The following is a 22826-nucleotide window of genomic DNA, read 5'->3' on the forward strand; positions in this document are numbered from 1 at the left end:
ATGGCCAATTAGAATCAGATTTTTGGCTTAAGTCCTGGTCCTTGAGAAATCTAGCCAGTAAATCCCAAGATATCTTGGAAAGGTTTAGAGGTACAAAAGAGAAAGAGTTTTAAGAATTTCTGTAGATAAAGGTATGATATAAGAGAACATATAATCATGCAAATCATGTATTATTGAAAACACGGGTAAGTAAATGTTAGTTTTAGTTCTATTAAGATTATCTATTTTGATTTTTGTCTTTATTGATTTTGTGGACAAGAAAATTGAAACAGAAATGATTTATCAATTGCAATGTTGGAATTAACCCTCTATTACCTGAAGACAAATTTACTCTCTTGAGCTTTTCCTTTGCCAAGCCTGTAAATAACGTTCTGCTGAATTATTTCTGTGGGTCATTGACTATGTACTTAGAGAATATAAATGCATTTTAACATTAATTAAAGAAACATAATTGAGAAATTTAGATATCAAAGAAAGCATTCCAGAGTTGAAAATAAATGATTTGTGTTTTTTCCCAAATGTTTTAGATTGTTTATACCATTGCTTTCCTCCATTAACACAGATAATTGAGAATTCAGTTAAATTATGTAAGGAGCTGTTCTGTCTATAGAATACCTGCAGCTAAGTGGTGCAGCAGATAGAGCTTGGAGAATTCCTAACTTAGAAAGATCTGAATTCAAATTTTGTCTCAATAGCTTGGTGGCTGTGTGATGCATGGCAAGTCATTTAACCTGTCTATGTTGTTTGTTTTTCTGTAAAATGAAGATATTACTGAAAGTGGATCGACACATACTATTTTCCACCATTTTTCTTGTTTTTTTTTTTTTCTCATGATCTTTTTCCTTTTGTTTTGCTTTTTCCTATCCCAACATGACTCGTGGAAATATGTTTAAAAATGAATGTACATGTGTAACCTAAATAAATGAATAAATAAAATTAAGATAATAATAGCACCTGTATGATAGGGTTGTTGTGAAGATCAATAAGTTAATATATGTGAAATACTTTGTAAACTTTAAAATGCTATATAAATGCTATCTTTATTATTAGAACTTTGGAAGAATTAGGAAGAAGAGTAATATACTAAAATTAATATGAAAAGGATAGAAAATATGGTAAGCAGAAGGAAAACAGATAAATGATTAAAAGGGACTCTGTAATTTAGGCTGAAGACTCATCAAAGTTGAAACCTCCAAAAAGTAGCATAATAAACTACCAAGTCTCCAAAACTTAATTCCCTTTCCTTCTACCATCTATCCAGAAAGGTTTTTTAGTGGTACTGACAGCACACTCAACAAAACAAAGGCCTGCCTCTGTATTCTGTGTTTAGCTTCACTAGGCTCAGAGATGATCCAAAAGTCTTTTAAATAGTTTCAGATTGTAATTCCCAAGAAAGGGCCAGAATTTCTTGTCTCAACCTTTTTTTCAAATCTTTACTCTTTTAGGAAAGGAACTATAGTGTTTTTATACTGAGTTTTATTTTAAAATCAGTGTACTAAATTTTGTTTGCATATTAAAATAGCTCTTTTGTTGAATTATGCTGTGAAGACCAAGTTAGCACCCTGGATACCTTAGAATCAGCCGCAGTCAGGATAAGCAAAAGCCCTTGGTCTTTATTCTTGGTCTTTAGGGGTAGAAGTGAATTGGATGGACACAGAATCTCCACAACCTCTCCTCTCTATCTCCAGCCCAAAAAGTGACCCTGGTTAGTCTTACTCCACTCCCTAGTCCCTCTTACAATTCGCTGTATATACCAGTTATTGAGCCAGCACAGAATAGTGGGAAGGGCCATTTTCCAAGCATATGCTTATAGAGGATTGTCCAATTGGTAATTAGCCTTAAGTGCTTGGTTGTCCAACCTTAGTGCATTAACTCAAGAGTTTCAGCCCTTTACATTATGCAAGATTTATTGAAAAAATGATTATCTGTATAAGCTCATAAAATACTTTGTCATGTTTGTCTATTTTCATTTTCTTTTTGTTTGTTTTGAGGCAATTAGGATTGAGACTTACCCAGGATCAGAGAACTAGAAAGTGTTAAGTTTCGTTGACAAACTTTGAACTCAGATCCTCCTGATTTCAGGGTTGGTGCCACAGCGCCATCTAGCTGTCCTAGTCATGTTGGTCTAGATATATGAGAAATTCCTCTAACTTCCATTTTTAGGTAGAATGCATAGAAGTCACCATCACTTGAAAAAGCCCCCAGAAAAATGTTTCTGAAGGAATGATGAGATACTAAATTTTGTTTAATAATGATCTAGTGATTCCTAATATAGCCCAATTACAATATGAACCATAAAGCACATTGGTTTTAATTACTTTGTGCTATTATTAAATTACATCTTACTCTTAAAATATATTTCCAAATAAATGAATAAAATTGATCAATATTATTTGTCATGTACATATACTTAGTTTTATTCCAAGAATGCAGTTGTATTTCAACCACTGTCATAAAACTTACTTAGATTTTATATTTGTGTAGTAACAAATTTTATTTACTTAGAATGTGTAGTTATAACTGAACAATTAAAAGTTTTGCTTTCAAGTAATTTTACAAATTTTGTAGAATTTCATTTTTCATTGAGTTCCTTGATAGTTATTTATCATTGTGTTAAGAACTATTTACAAGCAAAATCATGAACAGAATAGTCTCAAATATCTCAAATATGCTAAGTCCTCTTATTCCTTACCTGGGTAAGTCATATGCCAATTTTGCTGAATCAATTCATGAAAAAGATGTTCTTTGAATTTTCACATTTCATACCTGGCAGAAATGAATATATTCTTCTTGAAGCTTGTTAAGTAGCAACATTCTTGACTGCAAATCATTTCCCACTCTACAACTACAAGACTATCAGGAGAGATTATGCCTTCTGTGACATTATTGTTGTAGCAGAATAAATGGATTAGGGAGCCTGGATCCAGGGCCTAGTCTCCTTTGCTAGTTTTTTTTTTTTTTTTTTTTTTTTGATATGGTATTTTAAATAGAAAAAAAATAGAGCAAGGATTAATTCACTTATAGAAAGTAGGTCAATCTAATCATTGTACACACCAACAAAATTATATAATGATCAATTTTTTTTTTTTTTTTTTTTGCTGAGGCACTTGGGGTTAAGTGATTTGCCCAGGGTCACACAGCTAGAATGTGTTAAGTGTCTGAGACCAGATTTGAACTCAGGCTCCTCACTTCAGGGCTAGTGCTTTATTCACTGTGCCACCTAGCTGCCCTCTACAATGATCAATTCTGATGAACATAGCTCTTTAAAACAATGAGATGATTCAGACCAATTCCAATAGACTTGTGAGGGAGAGAGCCTTCTGCTTTCAGAAAGAGAACTGTGAGGATTGTAGATCAAAGCATAGTATTTTTACCTTTTTTGTTTGCTTTTTGTTTTCTCATTTTTTTCCTCTTTTTTAATCTAATTTTTCTTGTTTAGGATGATAATTGTGGAAATGTGTAGAATTGCCCATATTTAACACATAATGATTTGATTGTTATCTAGGGGAGGGAATGGGAGATGAGAGAAAAAAAGTTGTAATATAAGGTTTTGCAAGGGTGAATGTTGAAAACTCTTAATCTATTTTTTATTTTCAAAATATATGCAATCAGAAAATATTTGAAAAATGAATATTGATTACAATGTTCTTATGTTTACTTTTTTCAATATTACTGGCATCCAGCACTCCAAAATTTTGAAGTTGTGTTTGAATATCAAGTGACAAATTAGAGCTTGAAAGTTCAGTCATCTTGTCTATTCTCAAGAATTTTATAGACAGATGAAAAGTGCTTTGATCAAGAACACAGTTTGTATGTAGCAGAGCTCAGATTCAAATGCAGATTCTCTTAGAGCCAAATTCATCACTCTTTACATGGTGCCATGTTGTCTTAAGACCAAAGACTTGTAATCTTTCCCATGTGTCCTATATTTTATATTCTCATTGAACTGTTTGAATTATCTACTAGAGAAGTTGTTTTAGAAACCTCAGTTACTCATAAATTGAATCATATTTGATTCATTATAGATTATTTTGTAACCTTGGGCACTTCTCACTGCCTCCTTTTTTTAATTTATAAATTGAAAGGGCTATATTAAATGATCTCTAGGAATATGTCTAACACTAAAATTCTGTGATTCCATGATAAAAATTAAAGGATTGAAGTTCACCTTGAATATATCAAATTGCAATGTTTTGAAGTAGGTTTTTCCTCCAACTTCCTATTTAAGCAAAAATGACTAAAGCATTTTTTTTGTCATCATGAAAATTAATTTGCTTTGAACTAACCCACAATTTAGATTAGATTTTTGAAGTGATCAATGTGAGTAGCATATCTGACAAAATTGTTGAAAGGGAATTCAAATATATTGTATTTTTAGTATGACTATTCCACAGTGAGTTTACATAAACTTAAATTAATAGCAGTTAACTAGACCTCTTCAACTCTTTGAACAAATTGAATAGTAAGAATTTTTCATAGTCTCTGAAAAATCAGATAAACACTTTTTGAAGAATTAAGATTGCAGGTCATCTAATAAAGGATAATGGAGTTACCCTTCGACGTTGGTGGTATCAAATAACAATGAAGAATTACACAGGTAAAGTGTATAAGAATTTCATCAGAGACACAACAAATTAGAAATGAAGTGGCTGATCATGAAGTAGTGACACAGACTAATAAGTGAATAGCTCGTGTTCCCCTGGCATCCATACAGTGTCGAAAGAAAGAGGGTTCCCTGGTACATTTAAGTAGATGGAATCTATGGGGTGGGATTGCATGACAAGGAATGCATGGAATGAGTTAGCTGAAATTGTAATCTAACATTAGATTGAATTAACACATCGATAAAGTTATAGGTTACAGCACTGAGGCATGAAAAAATTGGCAACTTGAACTTAACTGGATTTAAACTGGTTTTCTTTTGTCACTTAGGCATATGATAACTACCATATTTTAGGAGGACACGTAATTAATATTTAAATATTGATTAGAACACAAAGTAGATCTAGCAATTTAAAATATCTGAGCTTTTATCTTTAAATACTCTTGTAAAACACTTTACATTAGTTATTTCAATAACATCTCCCATTTACAGAGGAAATGGAGGATCAGAGATTAAATGACTACCTATGGAAACGCAACCCGTGCATTTCTGAAGCAGGTACCCAGATTTTCCCTTTGTCAGGGTTGGCACTTGCTTCATATCTCCCTGTGACTTGTGTTGGAATCTACTTGTCAGTCTGTTTAAAAAAAATCATTGCTAATTAAGCTGAGGAGATATTTGCAGATTTATTGATAAGATACCAGAGGTTGCTGAAAGATTGAGTATTACACCTTTATATTTATGTAGGAATTCAGCAACATTCCTAACAGTTTAACAGTTTAAGGTCTATCAGGTATCCAGCTTATCCAAATCCATAACTTTGACTGATTACTAACACCTTGTCCTTCAATGTTTTTATTGAATTTCACATAATAGCCGAGTAAATATTAACAACTTCAATCTGTGGCATTTAAAGGCTTTAGGGGTTTAAAATTCCAGCCTGTAGAGAAGTGTTCCTCCTTTGAGAAGTATTGGAAAATATTTTCAGCAAGATAAATGCTAGGCTTTTACTTTTAGGGATATGTTACTCATAAGACAATAACTAATTTTAAAAAATTATCAAATGTTATTTTGTATCAGCCTATGTCTTAAAATAGAATTTTATTCCATGTTTAAATTTTATAGAACATGTCAGAGTTCATGGTGCATCACTTGGTGCATCATGGTGCAAACTTCAGGAAGTTTAGATTAGCTCTAGACTACAACAAAGCATTAGGGTAGGACTTTTGTCAAGTTTTCATCATACCATAATTGCCTTAAAAAAAAAATGCTACTATGGTTTGTATAATTCCCACTATTGAGGAGCTCAATTTCAGTCAGTCAGTCAGTAAACATTAAGTGCGTTCTGTATGTCAGTAGACTGGTCACTTAATAATGAATTATTTGATTATAGTAACCCATGAAACAAGGGAAAATATAAAATTATACTTGTATAATCAGTAGATAGAAATACTAGAGGAACTAAAGCATTTTAACATTTACTTTCTATTATTGAAATATAAAGATGAAAGGAAGTTTTATTTGGCTCCACAGATTCCCCTTAGAAAGGCAAATAAAGGAATTAGTTGAGTTGGTTTTATTATTCAGCCAGAGACAACAGGAAATATTTCTTGGGACATTTGGTCATTTCATATTAACATTGCTTAGAAACATTTGCCACAAGATTCCCATAAAAATAACTAACTCCTTTGATACAGCAGTGTTACTACTGAACTTATATCCCAAAGAGATCATAAAGAAGGGAAAGGGACCTGTATGTGTATGAATGTTTGTGGCAGCCCGCTTTGTAGTGGCCAGAAACTGGAAACTGAGTAGATGCCCATCAATTGGAGAATGGCTGAATAAATTGTGGTATATGAATATTATGGAATAATATTGTTCTGTAAGAAATGACCAGCAGGATGATTTCAGAAAGGCCTGGAGAGACTTACACGAACTGATGCTGAGTGAAACGAGCAGGGCCAGGAAATCATTATATACTTCAACAACAATACTATATGATGATCAATTCTGATGGACGTGGCCTTCTTCAACAATGAGATGAACCAAATCAGTTCCATTGGAGCAGTGATGAACTGAACCAGCTACACCCAGCGAAAGAGCTCTGGGAGATGACTAAGAACCACTACATTGAATTCCCAATCCCTATATTTCTTCCTGCCTGCATTTTGGATTTCCTTCACAGGCTAATTGTACAATATTTCAAAGTCTGATTCTTTTTGTGCAGCAAAATGGCGGTTTGGTCATGTATACTTATTGTGTATCTAATTTATACTTTAATATATTTAACATCTACTGGTCATCCTGCCATCTAGGGGAGGGGGTGGGGTGAAGGAGGGGAAAAATTGGAACGAAGGGTTTGGCAATTGTCAATGCTGTGAAATTGCCCATACGTGTAACTTGTAAATGAAGAGCTATTAAAAAAAAAAAAAAACTAACTGATATGCTACAATATCTATGGAGAAAATGGAGAAATTGCATGAAGAATTTTATAAAACCTTAAAAGTTAAATCATCATGCTTTTTGATGATTGGAAATTTAATTGCAAAGGTCTGTATGGGAAGACTGGCAAAAATATATATTTGAAAATATAGTTTAGAAGCAAGAAATTAGAGATACCAAAGTCTTTTAAGATTATATAAAAACCTTATGTTTATATATCACGAATCCTTTGAAAAGAAAAGAGGCATTGGCTATGATAAGCATCAAGTAACATCACTTGATTGATGTTTAATTGATTATATTTTAACAGACAAAATGATAAGGTTTAGATTTAGGAAACCAAAATGAGATTAGGGTTTCTGGTGAACAGGGAGTTAAATGATAAAGATCTAAGTGGCAGGTTTGGGGTTCAGGGAAGCAAATGGAGAGGTTTGGCTCCCCTGCAACCCCTTGGGATTTGGTGCAAGAGTAGGGAGTTTTGGGGACCCTTCTGGTGGTGCAGAGGTTCTCTTTAAAGGAATTTACAGACCCCAAAACCCAGATTGATAAAAAGAGGTTTATTATGGGGATTAGAAGTAAGGTTAGAAATCCTGACAGAGAGGCATAAAGTCTGGTTAGGGAAATAGGTGAGGGTAAAAAGAGGGTGGCCCTGGAAAAGAATATTCCAGTGGACAGAGGCCCTTGGCATCCCAAGCATGGCATAGCTGGCATGTTTGGAACCTCTGCAAAGAGAAGATTTTTAGTTTGGCTCTTTTATATTGTGTGTCCTAGTGGGGGCTTGGAGAACCCAAGTTGGCTCAGACCCAGGGGGGGCTGGGACAAGCCCAGATATCCTATCGGAATTTAAAGGGATGCTTTTTGACCAGGATTTGTAATTGAATCAAAAGCTCTGGCATCCTGGAAAGACAACTTGTCTGGGGAGGATATATCTTAGCCAGGAGGGGCTGGGAATCTGAAAGGAATCACAGATCAATAGGAAATAGTTTCTTTTTTTTATATTTTCTTTTTTTTTATTATAGCTTTTTATTTACAAGATATATGCATGGGTAATTTCACAGCATTGACAATTGCAAAACCTTTTGTTCCAATTTTTCCCCTCCTTCCGCCTCCTCCCTCCCCCAGATGGCAGGTTGACCAATACATGTTAAATATGTTGAAGTATAAGTCAAATACAATATACACACACACACATACACACACACATACGTGTCCATATAGTTATTTTGTTGTACAAAAGGAATCAGACTTTGAAATAGTGTACAATTAACCTGTGAAGGAAATCAAAAATGCAGGTGGACAAAAATAGAGGGATTGGGAATTCTATGTAGTGATTCATACTCATTACCCAGAGTTTTTTTGCTGGGTGTAGCTGGTTCAATTCATTACTGCTCTATTGGAATTGATTTGGTTCATCTCATTGTTGAAGAGGGCCACATCTATAGAATTGATCATCATACAGTATTGTTGTTGAAGTATATAATGATCTCCTGGTCCTGCTCATTTCACTCAGCATCAGTTCATGTAAGTCTCTCCAGTCCTTTCTAAAATCATCTTCTTGGTCATTCCATCATATGGATTCATTACCACAATTTATTCAGCCATTCTCCAATTGATGGGCATCCACTCAGTTTCCAGTTTCTGGCCACTACAAAGAGGGCTGCCACAAACATTCTTGTACATACAGGTAGGTCCCTTTCCCTTCTTTATGATCTCTTTGGGATATAAGCCCAGTAGTAACACTGCTGGATCAAAGGGTATGCACAGTTTGATAACTTTTAGAGCATAATTCCAAATCACTCTCTAGAATGGCTGGATGTATTCACAATTCCACCAGCAATGTATCAGTGTCCCAGTTTTCCCACATCCCCTCCAACATTCCGCATTATCTTTCCCTGTCATTCTAGCCAATCTGACAGGTGTGTAGTGGTATCTCAGAGTTGTCTTAATTTGCATTTCTCTGATCAATAGTGATTAGGAACACTCTTTCATATGAGTGGTAATAGTTTCAATTTCATCATCTGAAAATTGTCTTTTCATATCCTTTGACCATTTATCAATTGGAGAATGGCTTGGTTTCTTATAAATTAGAGTCAATTCTCTATATATTTTGGAAATGAGGCCTAATGTTTTCCCAATTTATTGCAGGAAATAGTTTCTTAAAGGGACCACAACTTGCTTCAAAATGACTGGTTATCAAATATATGACATTTTAATTTTTTTTTTCCAAATCTACTCTGTACAATCAGGCTACTAACTGACTCAAACAAAGATAAAACACCAAATCAGAAATAAAAAGTGAAATGATGAGACACATAATTGAGACTCTTAACTAAATCATCCAGTCAAGAAACAATTATAATACCTATTATTGAAACTAGGTCCTAGAGATGTCAAGACAAAAATGAGAATTTATTCTCTATGTACCCCAAACAATCTAGTTCTAGAAGCTCAATACAATCCTGGGATTGACACACTGCAGCCTCTCATTCTGATTTATTAGCTCCTTCCAGAACTGTATAATGAAGTCACTCAGGACAGTTATGTCTCATTCATCTTCATGATCCATTTCCATCACATACTTTCCTATGACCTCTTCCTTTTCAACTTGTTTGCATATGTTGACTTCCTTTACTAAGATGTAAATTCAAGAGCAGGAAGTCTTTTCTTTCTACTTATATTTGCACAATGCCTTGTACTTAGTAAATGCTTAATAGGAATTAACTGAAGGGTTCATTTTCTCAAGGACTTTAAATATTATTTGAAAACTCAACATGTACAGAATGCACGAATTTATATTGAATAAATGCAAAATGTTAGTTAAGGGAAGGAAGTAACTAGTAGCTGGAGGGATCAGGAAAGGTTTCAAGTACAAAGTAGCATTGAAGCTAAATCATGAAGGAAAAAAAAAATTCTGAGGTAGACTTGAAGAGGGACTACATTTCAGATATAGGGATGGACACATATATGCTGGTGATCTTGTTCTTCTCAAAACACTGCTGGTTTAGCTTAGAGCCCTCCAAATATCTCCAAATCCAAGGGTTTTGTCCTTCAGCCTCTGCCTCTGCTTTCTTCAGCCTCCAGCCAGCACAAAGATGGAATGAATCTCTTGTCTCCTTCACTTGGGGCTCGGCTAGCTTTCTGGTGAGTCTTTCAGACCAGCTTGGTCTCAGTGGGGGAAGTGCAGGAGCCCAGCCACCAACTACAGTGGTGTGAGATGAAGATCAATCTGGTTGTCCACTGAACTCTCCACTCGTAGCTTTATCCTCTGAAAACTCTTCTTCTGCCACCAGCCAGCCAAATGGAAAATATTCTGTCTTGCCTCTGAGACAGGGCTTCTGGTGTAATTCCGCTGAAATCTCTCAAAGTGTTCTGTGTCTGCACCAGAGTGCTCCTCTCCAATCTAGCTGAACTCTCTTCTGCGACCAGCCAGCCAAATGGAAAATATTCTGGAATAGATCTCTCATCACTGGCCTTATATCTGACTCTTCTGAGAGAATGGGATTATGGGTTTTCTCCCATAGTGCTCTCTGGCCCAAAGAGCTTCAAGGTAGGTGTGAACTCACAAAGTTACAAAGTTTACTTTGTGAAGCTGGCATACTTGTGAACTCCAATGAGTAAAGGTGCAAACACAAGCATTGTACTAATTAGTTCTACTTAGTACCTTGTTTCAGGTTTTGCCCAAAACATCTTCTTGTAAGATTAGATCAACTCTAATTAGTTAGCAGTTTGTAAAGATTCCAACACATATAGGAAGGAGTTCCTTGTGTGAGGACAGCTGGAAGGCCAGTTTGGCTAGATCATTAAGTGCAAAAAAAGGAAATAATTTGAGATTGCAAAGATGGGTTGGGCCAGGCAATAAAGGATTTTAATCAAACATTTTTAAGGGGCTTGCCAGGCAAGCCAATCAGAAGAATTTTTATATTATCCAAAAAGCAATATAGAGGTCTAAAGTTTATTGAGCATGGTCAGAATTGTGTTTAAAAAAATCATTTTAGCAATTATATGATAGATTAACTGGAGTACAGAAAAAACTTAAAGGGATCCCAATTGGGAAATCATTGAAGTAGCCCCTGAAAAGTTGGTGGCTTTGTGAGTAGTGAGAAAGACAGATTCAAGGTAGAAATGGAAGGCTGATTAGGTAGATGAGATGAAGGTGAGTGAAAAATCAAGGCTAATACCAAACTTGTGCCCTTAATAGAGATAGGAAAATTCAAAAGAAAAGTGGGGTTTGCAGAAATGAGATGTTTGTTTTAGAAATATTGAATTGAGTTTGAAATGTCAAGTAATTGGTGACATGAGATATAGGACTAGAGCTGATTCTTAATATATGTTAGAACAAATAACATGATAAAGGAAAAACAAGTTTAAAGACTGGAGGATGGTGTGGAATTGAACATGGTAATAAGGTTGAGATTGGAAAGGTAGAATGGTGACATCGGAATGGGAATAATGAGCTGAGAAAATATAGACCTAGTGGTGGGTTTGGAGGTCATGGTGAAAATTAAGAATATGTTTAGGTCAGGAATTAGCATAGGAATAGATGGAATAAGTGCAGTCATTTATTAAGGCCTCACTATGCCACAAACACTGTGCCTAGTACAAGAAAGGCAAAAGACCGTCCCTGCTCTGAAGAGCTTCCAATCTAAGTAATGTCAGATTTTGTGATCTCATGAGCAATGATGAGATCTAGCAAGTGACAATCTGTCTGAAGAAGAATGAAGGAGCAGGGCATAGGAAATTAGTAAATTAAGGAAGAGGAAGGTTAGGATATTTGAGGGAGCATCAAGATGCAAATTCAGGCATCTTTCAGGAAAGAATTTTGGGGAAAAGAAAAACACCAAGCCAAGTTTTGAACTCCATGAGAAAGTTTTAAGAATAATTCAGAGACCACTACACAGCAACCACCATATTTGATATTAGACAACAAGTATGAATGAACTTCAGAGAAGAGGTTGTATTCTGAAACTTATTAGATTCATATTTTTAAAAAAATGAATCTAGACACATCATTCAATCCTTCTTCAAATGACATAACTCCCTAGAAGCTTACCTTATGTTATCCAAGTGTGCTTACTTAATAGAATTACTTTGTTCACTAATGCATATTCAGAATATTTTAAGTTACTAATTTAGAATTAAAAATTATATGCTTCCTACATAACTTTTTTTTTTTTTTAAAGAAAATGACTTCCTTAAATTTCAGGTAGTCAAGCTACTATGAAGATGTGTAAATGTACTCCCAAAATACTAATGTGATCAGAACTAAGAAATGTAGCCATTGCCAAATGAAAAATAAGACACATTAGATATAAAATGCATAAGTTTCTCCTGAGAAAATGCTTGTTGTCCCTGATAGTTAAGGGCAATATGCTTATAAATAAGCCTGACTGAAATTGCATTGATGGCACCAGAGACTGATCACCCAGACAAATAAAAGGCCCAAAAGCTAGCCAAAAAGCTTCTAATTCACCTTTCAGAGAATGTATTAGGGAAACAAATGAACATAATACATCACCTCATCCCTGTGTAGCAGGAGCTTTCAGCAATTTTTTCAAAGAAGACAATTCCCATTACAGTTTAGGCAGATTGGCACCAAAGAATTCACAGAAAATTCTGGCATTTTGATTCATACTAGCCTTTTCTACTCTGCTTTGCTATTGTGGTATTTTCAGGTGTCTTACTACAAAGGACTTAGAACACTCAAACAAATATATCTTTCAATTTTTCTAAATCTTGGATACATAAAGATAAGAAGTGGGAAGTAACTATTTGTGGCCTACAAAGGGAACAAAGGGTTGACATCAAAAGATTTTTTGGGGAGCTTGGAAAAAACAAGGAATTAGAGGGAAAAAGGATTGAGAAAATTTTGGCAAACGTTCTTTCTTTGTGATTTTGTCTTTGTTGTAAAAAAAAAAAAGAATAGAGAACTGGTCTCAAAGCCAGGTAGATCTGGGTTCAAGGCCCAGGTCTGATACACATATCTGGGTTTATCTGAGCAAGTTCAGTGCTCTGGGTAACTAAGATTCTAAGTTGCTGAGCAGATTCAGTTCTTACATTGTATAAAGGAGTTTCCTCATCAGAAATTCTCTAGTTAAATGAAATCATGGGTCTAATCCTTCTCCCTCCTTCTATGCTGGTCTACTATTGCCAGTAATAGAATTAAACTTACAATCCCTCTTCAGAATCCTCTTTAAAGCTATAGAAATTCCAAAGAGTTCAGACTTTTGTTAGCCAAGGTAGGTTCTAAGGCCTTTGGGATGACCCTTCATTTTGGCAATTGATTCACATTGATATAGCTACCTTAGGAAGTGATGAAAATCCATGCCAATATCTATCCTATTATACTCCTTCCCATCTTCCCATCCTCATAGAATCCTGACTTTGCCTACTTGATGCTAAAGAGCTGGCTCTTCTCTCTAGCACTGGCTGAATCTTCTATGGAATCCAGACCTTCTTCACCCCATCATTCTTCTGCTGAAGCTGATAGATTTCTTGCTCCTTCTACCTCATCCAGACACACTCTTACCCATTATCATTCAGCTTGTAGATGTAAAGGCAAATATATTTTATTTTCAATGCTATATAAACTTTAGAAATTTGAAAGAGTATTTTAAAGTTGAGAGATAACATGATTTAGTGGAGAAAGGTTCGAATTCTTTCTCTGACACATTGGCAAGGCATTTAACTTCTCACTGCCTTGGACAACTGAGATCAGCAAACTGCTGATCTTCATCGCTGAAGGGAATTTCCATACCAGAAGTTCTCCAGTCAGATTAAATTTCTCCTTTTCCCCCACTGTATATTACTTTTTGGAACGAAATCAAGAATCAGAATAATTCCTGGGCTTTGATATTATGTGAAAACTACTCAGCATATTTCCAGTCTTTATATATTATGAGTATGGATATATATGTCAAATATAAACATTCCTTTGTGATAGGGAAAAACTCTTCTCCCCTCCCCCCCCACCAGATTGGTCTCAGCTTTCCCAAAGCACTTTTTCCCCACCCCATACCCCAGCTAATTTTGGGTAGATCCAGGACAAAGCTAGAGTAAAGGGGAGTTGTTAAGGAAGCTTTCTCAGGAAAATGTATTTGGCATAGTTTCAGCAATTTGGGATGAGAGGTGGTATCCTGATTCATATTATGGTTGAGTTGGGAAAAGAGCCTTGCAAATAGGGAGGGAGAAGTCTGACTTGATGGTGGGAGCTTGTCACAAGATCCTCCTTGATTGTTTGTGTAAAATTTTCTCTGTAGCATAGGCTTGAAGTATCTTCTAAAACAGAGGGCAGTCCATAGAGGGGAGGTATATTATGAGCCCAATTATTTGGAAGGGCCCTTTCAGAAATCTCTAAGCATGTTATAATGGGTAAGACCAAATGGAAACCTTTAAAGTTGCCTGTACTATCTCAAATATTTAATAACATAACTACGGATACTCTAGAGGAGTGGAATTTGTTTCTTCTCTAATGATGGAACTAAAAGAAGCTGGTATGGTTTTGTTATACCAGATCCCATTACAGTGGAATCCTCTTGAGGAAGGCTAATGACACCTGACAACTTAAGCTGGATTGCTGAGTTTTGACCCTGGTGAGTGTATGGGTCTGTCAGTCTTGCCAATGCTTCCCCCCTCCATATCCAGTATGGGTAAAACTAGTCATGAACAGTTTTCTTTCACCTGGGAAGGAGTCCAGTATGTCTTTTCCACCCTTCTCTAAGGCTACCTAATTCTCTTTCATATTCTCACATATTTTAGGCCATGAGTTTCATCTGGTTAAGTAGTCTCTAGTGTTAGAGAGTATAAAGCTAGCAAACAAAGTTTTCTCTCTCTTGAGTTCAAGAACAATGGAGGAATTTTGTCAGTGCTTTCCACTACAATTAGTTATTTGTGGGGTATGTTAGCACTCAGAAATATATGCTAAACAACCAAGTTGGAAGCATTATAAGAACAGCAGATGTTGAGAAGTCGATCCAGTGTCAATTTGGACATTTGGTTGAAATGCCATGCTGTGCTAGGACCATATGATCTCTCTAAGGGCAGGACAGCTATTCCTAATCCAAATGGTTCTCAACTTTTCCTCAAATAGGCCCTCTCCTATTTCAGGGCAAGAGTTTTGCCCCTGTCAATCAATGGCTGCATCCTTATATATCTGCCCAGGTCTGATACTATCTCACAAGTCATGTCTTTGACAAATCAAAGCAATCCTGGAAAGAGGCAGGTCCCTCTTGAATGATTTCTTGCATTCAGTCTTTAGGAAGACTTTTATAAGAATATGTTGGTCCTAGACATAATTCTGGGTGAGCCTCTTTGGTTCTTTCTTTCCCAGTACAAAAGTGACTTGGTCTCTTTAGAGCGCTCCATATCCCCTGAAGAAGTAGCTCAGACCCAGAAATAGCCATTGGTAGGCTTCTTTCCCTCTGAGATGATTCAGGAAACTTCTTCCCAAAAAAGATTTTTGGGAACAAAAAATATTATTGCTGGGAAGGTCATTTGCTTTCTAAAAGTTAAAACTATTTAGCTATGATGGGTGTCTCTTACTTGACTTTGTGATAATACGAGTCAGTAAATGAAAGTGAGAATCTTTATTTAGCCACTAAAGACAAGGGAGTCAACACCTTCACAGAGGCCCCTAAGGGAGCAAAATTTTTGTATCATTCTCCTCATGTGACTTTCAAGAGGTGAAAGGTTTTGGTAGGTCTTCCAGGGCATATTGAGTTAGTTGTGGTATAGGGAGAGCCCCTGAATCAACATGGATATATATTAAGGTCAGTTGCATTTAATAGGCTTATAATCTTTTACCTTGTTTACTAAAGATGACCCTGATTTATGATGGATTATTTATTATATCAAAAGTTATCTCTGCCATGGTTCTGATGATCCTGGAGCTTTTCCTGAACTTTATCAATACCTCATATCCGATTTCTTCTGTGACTCTAGTGGAGATATAATGGTGCTGATATTATTGGTATTGTTTTAGTTTATTATTGCCACCTCAAATTAGGAGATTCTCTATAAACTACAGAGAGTATCACCTACAACATGGACCAGTAAAAGACTTGAAATTTTGTCCTTCTGAAGGAAGTATTTAGTATTGCTCGGTATAGGATGACTATCCAGTAATAAGTTTGAGATTTAGACCTTCAAAAGTAGAAAGGAAAGCCTTAGGATTATTGGCTTGTGCTTTCCTCCACATTTTTGTTTTGCTTTCTTTTTCTTTCTGTTTGTTTCTATTGTTCAGTAAGAATCTTGAGACTTGGTCCTTAAGGGTCTATATAGAAAGGGCCTAGGATCATAAGCTTTTCTCTTCTACTTTGTCAGAGGATTGGGGGGGGTTCCTTTTTCTTCCCTTTTAACTTTTGTACTGCTCAATTAAAACCCTATAAACATTAAAGAGTACAGAGCCCTTTAGGGCAGAAATATAGTTTTTTATTATAACTTTTTATTGACAAAACCCATGTCTGGGTAATTTTTTACAACATTATCCCTTGCACTCACTTCTGTTCCAACTTTTCCCCTCCCTCCCTCCACCCCTTCCCCTAGATGGCAAGCAGTCCTATATATGTTAGATATGTTGCCGTATATCCTAGATACAATATATTTTTGCAGAACCGAACAGTTCTCTTGTTGCACAGGGAGAATTGGATTCAGAAGGTAAAAATAACCCGGGAAGAAAAACAAAAATGCAAATAGTTCACATTCGTTTCCCAGTGTTCTTTTTTTGGGTGTAGCTGCTTCTGTCCATCACTGATCAATTGAAACTGAGTTAGATCTTCTCTTTGTCAAAGAAATCCACTTCCATCAGAATACATGCTCATACAGTATCATTGTTGAAGTATATAATGATCTCCTGATTCTGCTCATTTCACTCAGCATCATTTCATGTAAGTCTCTCCAAGCTGCTCCATATTCATCCTGCTGGTCATTTCTTACAGAACAGTAATATTCCATAACATTCATATACCACAACTTACCCAACCATTCTCCAATTGATGGGCATCCATTCAGTTTCCAGTTTCTATCCACTACAAACAGGGCTGCCACAAACATTTTGGCACATACAGGTCCCTTTCCCTTCTTTAGTATCTCTTTGGGGTATAAGCCCAGTAGTAGCACTGCTGGATCAAAGGATATGCACAGTTTGATAACTTTTTTTTTTAATTTTTTTATTTTATAATTACATTATATTTACACTCATTTCTGTTCTGATTTTTTTTTCCCCTCCCTCCCTCCACCCCCTCCCCTAGATGGCAAGCAGTCCTTTATATGTTGGATATGTTGCAGTATATCCTAGATACAATATATGTTTGCAGAACCGAACAGTTCTCTTGTTGCGTAGGGAGAATTGGATTCAGAAGGTATAAATAATCCGGGAAGAAAAACAAAAATGCAGATAGTTCACATTCGTTTCCCAGTGTTCTTTCTTTGGGTGTAGCTGCTTTTGTCCGTCATTTATCAATTGAAACTCAGGTCTCTTTGTCAAAGAAATCCACTTCCATCAAAATATGTCCTCATACAATATCGTTGTCGAAGTGTATAATGATCTCCTGGTTCTGCTCATTTCACTTAGCATCAGTTCATGTAGGTCTCTCCAAGCCTCTCTGTATTCATCCTGCTGGTCATTTCTTACAGAACAATAATATTCCATAACATTCATATACCACAATTTACCCAGCCATTCTCCAATTGATGGGCATCCATTCATTTTCCAGTTTCTAGCCACTACAAACAGGGCTGCTACAAACATTTTGGCACATACAGGTCCCTTTCCCTTCTTTAGTATTTCTTTGGGATATAAGCCCAATAGAAACACTGCTGGATCAAAGGATATGCACATTTTGATAATTTTTTGGGCATAATTCCAGATTGCTCTCCAGAATGGTTGGATTCGTTCACAACTCCACCAACAATGCATTAGTGTCCCAGTTTTCCCGCATCCCCTCCAACATTCATCATTATTTTTTCCTGTCATCTTAGCCAATCTGACAGGTGTGTAGTGGTATCTCAGAGTTGTCTTAATTTGCATTTCTCTGATCAATAATGATTTGGAACACTCTTTCATATGAGTGGTAATAGTTTCAATCTCATCCTCTGAAAATTGTCTGTTCATATCCTTTGACCATTTAAGTTTGATAACTTTTTGAGCATAATTCCAGATTGCTCTCCAGAATGGTTGGATTCATTCACAGCTCCACCAGCAATTCATCAGTGTCCCAGTTTTTAGGGCAGAAATATTAAACTCACTGCCTGAAAATCTTCCAAATGTGATTCATACTAGATTAAAATGTAATTGAGAAATGTTTAACAAAATAAAAATATGGTACAGCATATCCACTATTAATTTATGATTTTTCTAAGTCAACATAAAGCCTACAGAAATATACTTCTATTTGAGTTTGACACCATTTGACACCATTACTACCTTACTCAGAAGAAGAAGAAGTTTTATGTTGCTAGGATAAAGCTGTTCCCAGGATCTGATTGGCTGTGGCTTCCTGATCATCTAGGGATATAAAAAGTCACAGCCATTCAGATTGCAGGTAGAGATGAGGCTGCATCCAGAAAAACTAAGTGCCATATTGTGTACTTGTTGCATATTTTTGCTGTTTTGGGGTGAAGTAAACCGCTTTTGTTAAATGCATATTATTATATTGCCTCCTTTGTTCTTTGTTAAATATTAAATGACTTGTGAATGGATATCTCATTTTATCCTATCACTGTATCTAAACCAAGAAGATATTAAGAGTCTTATCTTTCATATCCTCTAAATTAGTGAACATTTTAAGGACAATAATCAAATTTCATTTATCTCTTTTGAAATCTCAAAGTTCCATTTGAAGCACAACAGAGTGTTTCATACATTGTGGGTACTCAATATAAAAATGCCTACATGTTTTGCTGTACAAAAGTTATTCTCTTTTGTTCTAGCTATCCTTATTTAAACTTGCAACAAAGTTAGAATTACACACACACACACACACACACACACACACACACACTCACACACACACACACACACACGGATATAAACAATTTTGAAAGAAATGCAAGCTATCACTAGTAATATGAAAAATACTATGAATCACTAATAATTAGAGAAATGAGAATTGAAGCAACCTGACACCCATCAGATTGACAGTTGACCAAGAAGGAAAATGACAAATATTTCAGGGACTGTGGGAATACAGACATATTTATTATTGAAGTTGTGAATTGATCCAGCCATTTTATAAAGAACTATACTCTGAAAGTTACCATACTCTGTACATCCTTTGCTACAGTAGTATATCTACTATGCTTATGCTCCAGAGATCAATAAAAGAGGAAAAAGACCTATATATATTAAATATTTCTGGCAGTTCTTTTAGTGATAACAAAGAAGTGGAAACTTAAGAAGTATTTATTAATTGGGAATGGCTGAACAAATTATGGTAATATGCAAGTAAGTCTTTTTGAAGATGAGGGAGACATGGGCATATTTATAGTCTTCCAGAAAGCAGCATAATTAAGGAAAAAATAGATAATGTTATTCGGAACAATTTGCTGGAGAATACTGGAGAGATTGGAATCAAGGGTCCATGTGGAAGAGTAGGCTTTAGCAAGGAAAAGTATTATCTCTTCATGAGATCAGAGTGAAAGAAGAACTAGTAGAGGATGATTTGGAACCCTTTCAGAAGTGAATATGCATTTAACAAAGAAGGTTCAATTCACCCTAAAACAGCAAAAAAAAAAAAAAAAAAGTCAATAAATACACAACATGGCTCTTAGTTTTTCTGGATGCAGCCTCATCTCTACCTGCAATCTTGCCTGGTCAGTAGTTCATCAGGGTATTCCCATGATTATTCCCATAGTCTTAGTCTCCCACCAAGTCTTATAAGAACAGAATCTGCATGGCTGGGATGTTTTTATGTTTCTAGATGTACAGAAGAAGATATGTTTTGAAAAAAATTATTTGAGATTATAAATTCAGAGAGCAAATATTTTTCCATATACTATGGAGAATATTGTACTGTGAAAAAGTATTCTACTGATTAAAAGATTTAATAAGACATAAAAACATAAGAATATGACTGTGTTCTTAGAGCATGTGTGAAGGGTAATGTGAAGAAAGTGTAACAAATATGATGGATCTTAGAGAGGAAACAGGCATAGGGTTTAGCTTCTTTTGTCTCAGTCTCTGGCTAATAGTCTAGGTGGATCCCAGAATCATAGATTTAGAGCTAGAAGGCATCTTAAGGGCCATCTAGTCCATTTTTTTCATTTGAAGATGAGAAAACTAAAGTCGTCTAGGAAGAAGGGACTTGCCCAAGATCATCATCTGAACTTAAAATATTCTGCCTCTTAGAATATGGGTTTTTGTTTTCCTATTATATTACCAATTGTTCAGGGCAGTGCCCTTATTCCTGTGAATTAATGTATATGATATACATTTCTATAACTGCTTTAACTTGGAGTTTTAAAATAAAATTTAATTTGGTCTACTGTATTTGTGGCATTCTCTCTCTAGGAAAAACCTGGATATTTTCCATATCTTGTAATGTCATGCAAAGTGCTAATTCCACTTCCTATATTTTGTTTTGCTAGTGCTCATATATCCCTCCTTGTGAAAGAGAAAATCAGAAGAATTTGGAAAGTGTCATGACTTGGCAACAGTACTGGGAAGATGAAATTGGTTCTCAGCCATTCACTTGCTATTTTAATCAGTATCAGAGGTAAGTTCACACTGATATATTAATATCTGAACATTTCTATCAATCGTTCTTTTGATCCTGACATTCATTTGTGTCTATTATAGATATGCCCTCTCTTATTTCAGTGGTGTTCCAAGCTCTTGATTTTGTTGGAATATTCCATTCAGTGACACAGAACCTAAACTCTCTTTGACTGGGCAGACCACCCTTAAGAGCTGCTGTCATTGAAGAAAGTCTTCGTCTTATGACTAATATGATAATGAACCTCAGAATTTAACCAGATTGGTCCTTAGTGATATTCTATTATTGCACCAATATTTGAAATTTTTCCATCATAGCTTATATTTTGCTGGGATAGTCTCCATTGGTTTAAGATTTTAATGATGATTTTGTATAGTTGATAAAATATTATTTTCATATTAACATCAATTTAATAGTCTCTTTTAGTTTAAGCATGGAGTTGGAATGACATGAAATCAAATCCAGTTTCAGATATTTATTAGCTGTTGTAATTCTAGGCAGGTCACTTAATTGAAGTTTCCCTCAATTTTCTCAGCTGTAAGATGTATATAATAATAGTACTTACCTCTAGGTATTGTTGTGAGGATAGTATGAGATAATATCTGTAAAGCACTTTGCAAACTTGAAATCATATTACTGTTGACTATTACTACCACTACCATCATTATAGCTAATATTACTCCAATAATAAAATGCTTTATCATTTATTTTTACTTTTTATTGCACTAGAAAAATCAATGAATATAGTATTAAAGATCAAGGGTACTTTTATTCAAATTTTGACTCTTGACACCTAATATTTGTGTAACTTTGGACAAATTGCTTATATTCTGAATCTCAGGGTCTGATCATAAAACTGAAGGCCCAGGCAATCAGTACTCATTTTAAAGTCTCAGATCATAATGAATGTTATTAAAATCCATCAGGAAAATTTCATCATACCCCTTATAAATAATTTCATTAGTAGGGGAATTTTGACAGAAACAAAATTCCTTTTTTTTTTTTTTTTTTTGGAAGCAGTGTAACTGCTTTCCATTCTGTTGGAAAAAAAATTTGTCTAGAAATGGAAAGGTGATCAATTTCTCCCTGGAAAGAATTTACATTTTCTTTTTGAAGAAATCAAATATTTGTAATTTCATTATGAAAAACTGAAATTCCTTAAGAAATAGAAATATATTTTTTCCCCTGTGGAGCAGATCTACAGTGAGTGAAATAAATTAAAGATAGTTTCTATTTCTTATTATTCCAGGTTAGGATACATCTTTTTCACTAGGCAAAATGTGACTACAAAATGAAAAGGCACTTCTTGAAGCTCTTCTTCAACTTCTTCAGATGATCTGTACTCCAGTATTCCACAGTCAGATAACATTAACATATGAGAAATGAATGCTAGATGAATTCTCTCTTGAGAAAAAAAAAAGTTTGATGCAGTTTTCCTTGAATGAGATGTTCATATCATAAGGCTAAAAGGACTTTAACTAGCTTCAAAAGTTAAATTTTATGCTCTGATCAGGTCTCAGTATATGTTGATTTATCCATGGAATAAAGGACCATAGTGCCGTAAAGATATAGGAATTTTATTGTAATATAAAGAACACTGAAATCTGGAGATTGTCATTAATCAGCCAGGTCACCTAAGATCTCATTTTCTTCCTTTATAAAATGAAGTAGTTGGATTAAGTTAGGTTTAAGACTTTAACTATGTGACAAAGTGAATATTTATATTCAGAAATCACTTTAATATTTACAAAATTTTTGTAACTACTTGTAAAAATAAGATACACTGAGTACTCATAGATTCATGAAACTTCAGAGTTGAAAGAGAACTTAGAACTTCCTTCCTTCAGTTCATGACTGTAGTCATCTCTACATTACAATATAACCAATAAGTGATTATCTTTGACTGAGACCTCTTTTAAGGAGGAACCCACTGTCTTTGAAGTAGTTAATTCTGTTTTGGGATAATTGCAGTTCCTCTTTCCAACTCAGAGGATTTTCATCCATAGTTTTCTAGTCTTTGTATTGACTGCATCTCATGCCTGGAACTTTCACCTTTATCTCCAAGAACCACT

General features: G+C 35.1%; 1 protein-coding gene across 5 annotated transcripts in view; it reads left to right on the top strand.

The window, feature by feature from the left end:
• KCNMB4 (potassium calcium-activated channel subfamily M regulatory beta subunit 4) overlaps positions 1-22826 on the top strand; it is a 204511-nt gene that overhangs the window by 5445 nt on the left and 176240 nt on the right. For all 5 annotated transcript variants that reach the window (XM_051962955.1, XM_051962953.1, XM_051962952.1 and 2 more), the window contains one exon: positions 20627-20754. In XM_051962955.1, the coding sequence (XP_051818915.1) occupies positions 20627-20754 (128 nt within the window). The remainder of the gene's footprint in view (positions 1-20626; positions 20755-22826) is intronic.

Source organism: Antechinus flavipes, chromosome 5 (genome assembly GCF_016432865.1).
Source record: "Antechinus flavipes isolate AdamAnt ecotype Samford, QLD, Australia chromosome 5, AdamAnt_v2, whole genome shotgun sequence".
Taxonomy (NCBI): Eukaryota; Metazoa; Chordata; class Mammalia; order Dasyuromorphia; family Dasyuridae; genus Antechinus; species Antechinus flavipes.